The sequence below is a fragment of the Podarcis vaucheri genome, assembly GCF_965113315.1.
Source record: "Podarcis vaucheri genome assembly, chromosome: 2".
Taxonomy (NCBI): domain Eukaryota; kingdom Metazoa; phylum Chordata; class Lepidosauria; order Squamata; family Lacertidae; genus Podarcis; species Podarcis vaucheri.
Genome location: NC_138760.1, coordinates 128,763,160 through 128,769,159, shown reverse-complemented (window position 1 = coordinate 128,769,159; position 6,000 = coordinate 128,763,160). Strand labels below are relative to the sequence as shown.

Below are 6,000 nucleotides of genomic sequence, written 5' to 3'. Positions count from 1 at the left end.
CTCGATTGCCTGTGCCGCTTTCGAGACTTTCAGCACCTTCCTGGAATGGGCGCTGAAATTTAAAGCAGGCACCGAAGGGGTGGGGCATTACTTGGATGACTTTATTTTGGTCGCAAGTAATGCAAATGACTGCAGGGCCTTGCTACAGGCCTTCAAGTCCATGGCTGAGGAGCTGGGTTTCCCTTTAGCAAACGAGAAGACGGAAGGCCCGGTCACCACGATGACTTACTTGGGCATTGAACTCGACACACTTGCCCAAACTTCCCGCCTACCTACCAAGAAGTTGGTTGCCCTAAGAGAGCTTATTTCACAGATACTGCCCCTAAGGAAGGTTACCCTGAAGCAAATTCAATCACTCTTGGGTCACCTCAACTTCGTGTGCCATGTAGTTTCCCCCGGTCGCCCCTTTTGTGGACGGTTGGCAAAGCTGTCAGCAGGTTTACGGTCGCCACATCATAGGGTGCGCCTCTCGAAGGCTGTAAAATCAGATCTCCAGGTTTGGCTGCAATTCTTAGACGGCTATAATGGTATTTCACTTTGGCAAGATAGCATGGCCCTGCAAGTGGATTTCCAGGTGCATTCAGACGTGGCAGGTTCCTTGGGGTTCTGTGTCTACTTCAGAGGTCAGTGGTGTGCACAACGATGGCCCTCATCCTGGCAGGGTAAACCCATACTGCATGATTTAACATTCTTAGAATTCTTCCCTATCGTAGTCGCAATTCACATATGGGCTGAGCAATTTAAAGACCATAGGGTCTGCTTTTGGACAGACAACCAAGCAGTGGTGTCGGTCTTAAATAAGCAATCTTCACATTCCCCCAGAGTAGCGTCGCTGCTGCGGTATTTTGTCCTTTCCTGCCTCCGGCTAAACCTATATGCCTCTGCCAGATTTGTTCCGGGTATTGATAACAACATTGTGGATGCTCTATCTCGTTTCCAGATGGATCGCTTTCGCTCATTGGCGCCGGATGCGCAGCAGCTGCTGCAGCTGTTTCCGGAGCACCTCTGGAGTATTGGCAACGAGAAGCAATAAAGGGAGTATTGTCAGCAGTTGCACCCTCAACCTTAAGATCCTATAACAAGGTGTGGTTAGATTTCACATCTTTTCGCCAGAAAAAAGAGCAGTTTAAACCAGGCAGGCCCCCGTCTAAATCAGAGGTCATAGAATATCTTGTGTGCCTCCACGATCTAGGTCGGGCCCCCAAAACCCTCAATATTCATTCAGCGGCAATATCGTTCTTCTCCAAAGCCCTGTTCTCATTCGACCCCTGTGCACACTTCGTGGTGCGGAAGATGCTGGAGGGATGGCGTAGGTCTCGGCCTCCTAACTCCGACAGCAGAAGGCCCATAACTTATGACATACTCATGCAAATTCGTAAGAAGCTTTGGGTCATCTGCTGGTCCAGGTATGAAGCCAGGTTATTTTCCACAGCATTTTCCTTCGCCTTCTTTGGCGTCTTACGCATAGGCGAGGTGGTCTGTGAGGACCAGCCATCTAGTAACAACAGGGGGCTCCTGTTAGAGGACGTAACCTTGTCAAGCTCAGATGTAATATTAAAAATCCGCAGCTCTAAGACCGACCAACTTGGTAGAGGGGCTCTAATCCGCCTGCAGGCAACTCAGAAGGCTGGCCCTTGCCCGGTAAAGGACGCTAGAAAGTTTCTGTGCTTAAGACCAAAAGCAAGTGGCCCTTTCTTCATACATGCCGATGGCTCTCACCTGTCAAAACACCAGTTCACGAGGGTTATACGCAAGACGATCGCGGCCATTGGACTTCCACCTGAGGATTATGCCGCGCATCCTTTCTGCATTGGGGCTGCGACCACCGCTGTCCACATGGGTTTACCGGCTGAGAGGATAATGGACATGGGGCAGTGGAAGTCTAACGCGTACAGGGGATACATCCGGAAACCACGTTAACTCCCTCTTCCCCCATCAATCCCCCTGACCCAGCTCTCTTACTCTCTTATTTCAGGTATCGGGGCGGTGCGTCTCTGGATCATCGGCCACAGTATTGTACACTGGGCAAGACTGCACGCAGTTACCAGGGGCTGGTGCGATGACCTGCAACTCCCTAGCAATGTCGAAGTGTCCTGGATTGCACGGTGTGGAATGCGTTGGGAAGAATTCTTCCCGGCAGTAACAAAAAGAATTGCAGCCGAAGGCCCACCCGGATGCTCTGGTCATCCAACTGGGCGAGAACAACCTGGCTTATAGAAAAGTGGTGGACTTAATGTGGAATATTTTCAATGACCTGGAGGAGTTGCGGGCTTCGTATTCAAATATAACAATAATCTTGGGCTACCTTTGAAGGTGACCCGGAAACTACAACTAATCCAGAATGCAGCAGCCAGACTGGTGACTGGGAGCGGCCGCCGAGACCATATAACACCGGTCTTGAAAGACCTGCATTGGCTCCCAGGACGTTTCCGAGCACAATTCAAAGTGTTGGTGCTGACCTTTAAAGCCCTAAACGGCCTCGGTCCAGTATACCTGAAGGAGTGTCTCCACCTCCATCGTTCTGCCCGGACACAGAGGTCCAGCACCGAGGGCCTTCTGGCGGTTACCTCACTGCAAGAAGCCAAGTTACAGGGAACCAGGCAGAGGGCCTTCTCGGTAGTGGCGCCCTCCCTGTGGAACGCCCTCCCACCAGATGTCAAAGAGAACAACAACTACCAGACTTTTAGAAAACATCTGAAGGCAGCCCTGTTTAGGGAAGCTTTTAATGTTTGATGTATCACAGTATTTTATTATTCTTTTGGAAGCCGCCCAGAGTGGCTGGGGAAACCCAGCCAGATGGGCGGGGTATAAATAATAAATTATTATTACTATTATTATTATTATTATTATTATTATTATTATTATTATTATTATTACCACCACCCAATCATGCTCCAGATAGAAGTGAATCCACAACCTGATTGGCTTACAGGACTGGGAGTACCGCCTTGCCACATTCCTTCTAGCACAGCACAGCACCCCCAGTTCAATGACTGGCCAGAGCCCCGCTGAACTACTAATGGGTCGGTGCCTTGCAATCAGACTGGACCGCCTTCACCCCGATAGAGCTCAGGATGAGGTAGTGGTAGGGGAAGGCAGGAACCCCCGGACCTTTGTGGCCCAGGACCCAGTGTACGCAAAGAATTTTGGGGCAGGCCCAGCATGGGTACCCGCCACAGTCACCAGGGTCACTGGCCCCGTGTCATACGAGGTGCTAACGGATGGGGGGCAAAACCAGGAGGAGGACAGGTCAGAGGAGTCCCAAGGGAACAGTGGGGCAGTGAGGTCCATAGAGCAGGAGGGGCCAGCAGGAGAGGCAGAATCAATAAATACAGAGAGGACCTGCGAGGCCGAAAGGACACTGGAACCAGAACCACGACTGAGCGAGCCGGTTGCGCCAGACCAAACAGCCCCATCACAGCCAGCATCCTTGGAACATGAGCCAGAACCTGAACCCTGGACCAGGGAACACCCCAGGCTGCAACGCACACATAGGCCGCCGGCGTACCTCAAGGACTATGAATGCGACCTCCCGGGCAGGACTGGAACTTAGAGGGGAGGGGTGTTATGTATTGAGTTGAATAGGATCCAAACTGTAGCAGTCTGATTGGTCCTAGAACAATAGGATTCAGAATGCAGCAGTCTGATTGGTCCTAGAACAATGCGGCAGTATGATTGGTTGGCAGGAACCACCCAATCATGCTCCAGATAGAAGTGAATCCACAACCTGATTGGCTTACAGTAGAATTCCGGAATTAGCCAATCATGTGCAGCCCATTGTGTAAATAATGTATATAAAGCAGATACTTTGAGGGGACTTTCATTCATTCCTCCTCACCACTATGAGCTGAATAAAGAGCATGAAATCACTTTGCGACTCTGAGTACCTATATTTCATATTATGATGATGATGACAATGGTTTGTGGTTTGCAAAAGCAGGAAGAAAATACCTGCCATGGCTGTAGCCTGTGATGCTCCCATTCATCTCCTTCACTCAGCACCATCATCTGCTTTGACCTAGATGAAACTGCAGCATTTAAGGCCTGAGCCACAGCATGAACATTGACGTAAGTGCTGTAGCTGTCTTGAGACAGGGCTCTTTCCAGCTCCTCCTGGGGCAAAGTCTCAAGTCTCTCCTCCTCTCTGCAACTTTCCCAGCTTTTCATGGACAATGTATGTTTTGAATAAGAGCAACGGAATGCTTCTGCCAAAAAGTGATCAAGAAGCGGGGAGTTTGCTTCATAGTAGTCACATTTGTTGCTCCTTATTTTGGTCTTCATTACAAAGGAGAGAGAACCATGGATGTACTGGAAGTAAGCAGGAGAAAATGACGAGCCAGAATTGATTTCCTGAAAAGTTGTTGTGATCCAGACTTTTGCCTGTGTTTGCTTCTCAAAGAATTGGTTTACTGCCATGATGAGTGCCAATCCCTTGAGACTGGTTACATAGCAAACAATTACACTGACTTGTCTCCTCATGAAAAATAGCTCACTCAGGCTCATGAATAGATTATTTTCTGGTATTCTTTTTGAGAAGGCGATGCAAATTCCACTGCTGATCATTTGAGGTGTTAAAGCACCCACAAACCTTTCTCCGCTGTCATCCTCTGGAGCAAGGAGGCCGATCCATGTCCATCCAAAGTACAGGAGCAACTCAACAATCCCCTTGTACTGAGCTTCTTCTCTGGGGAACATCTGGTATACGGAAGGAAACTCAGTTTTACCTTCAAGAAGCCGGGCGGTGAAGCCATAACTGAGCTAGCGAGGAAAGGAAAATATTAGTGCTTTGTTTTGCTTTCAGGATAAGCGCAATATATTTAATGGTTGCATAGGTGCCAGCTTGCTCCCTCCTTAAGAACCTAGCTGGTGCATCTGATTGGTTGGCATCTATCTGTCTCAGGAGACAATGGAGAAATGCGCCTTTGGATGTGAAGTCAAACAGTTGGAAGGTTACAGTGCATGCTGTGGCTGTGAAAACCAATACAGGAGAGAAATGTTTTGTTGCAGCTGGGGCAGATGCACCCTTGTTGCAAGTAAAAGCTTGCTCCATCTCCTGGATATGCCAATAAACCACATGAGACCACGAGTGAAAAAGTAGTCCAAAGTATTTCTTTCTGTACTGTGCAGAAAGGACCAGCAGGGATATTTCCCCAAATTACGTGGACACGCGCCAATAGATTCCATACCATTTTATACATTGACAATGCACATTCCATACATTCCATTAAGTTTAAATTTCCTATCCAGTCAAAATACTGAGTTTCCCTCACCCTATTTCCTTTCAAGGCACTTCAAGCATATACCGTGTTGTCTCTCTATGGCTGGTCCAATGGACAAACAATGTGAACATGCGTACTAACTATCCTCTTAAACAAAGAGAGCATTGTGTGATTGGTCACCCTTACCAAATTCTTTGGGCATGCTCAGTATGCCAGGATCTTATTTCGTAAGTGCCCCAACCCCGTTGCGCTGCCGCATTTATAGGTCCCCAGGATCACGCCACTCGACCCAATTGGCCCAAACAGCCAAGTGCGATCCTGGGGCCCAACAGACAAGGCTTGGGCCATACCTAGCAACAACACACCCCATGGGGGTGGCTTAAGGGTCTCTTGCGCAACCAGGACCCTCGATTTAGGAGGATCCCATTTCTACTCCCCTCAGACTGTCCTCCTTTCTCTTCGGATTCTTTGCTGTCTGTCTGAGTGGGAACGCCCCTGACAGGAGGCTTTGAAAGTCTCCTAAATTAAAATGCAAAAACCCACAGAACGAGGCACCAGGTCTCTGGTCTTCAACCACACACACACACACACACAAACAGTGCATCTGATTCCTCATTTGAACTCAGGACCCAAACACTGATTCAGGGGTTTTCGTTGAGGGAGGCGCAGATCCGGCAGGGGGACGAGGGTGGGGAAATCACAGTGGGAAGACTTGCCCACCCAAGCGCTGGAGATGGATGGGGAGATCAGCCACATCTCCCAGCTGGCCACCTTCACGGGA

At 49.2% G+C, this 6,000-nt stretch overlaps 1 protein-coding gene across 1 annotated transcript in view; it reads left to right on the top strand.

Moving 5' to 3' along the window:
- Positions 1–550: 550 nt before the first annotated feature.
- Positions 551–6,000, top strand: part of LOC309526232 (vomeronasal type-2 receptor 26-like) — a gene marked incomplete at both ends in the record, with an annotated part of 32,411 nt that continues 26,961 nt past the window's right edge. Inside the window, 2 exons of the mRNA XM_082212146.1 lie at positions 551–623; positions 1,976–2,105. Of these exons, the coding sequence (XP_082068272.1) occupies positions 551–623; positions 1,976–2,105 (203 nt within the window). The remainder of the gene's footprint in view (positions 624–1,975; positions 2,106–6,000) is intronic.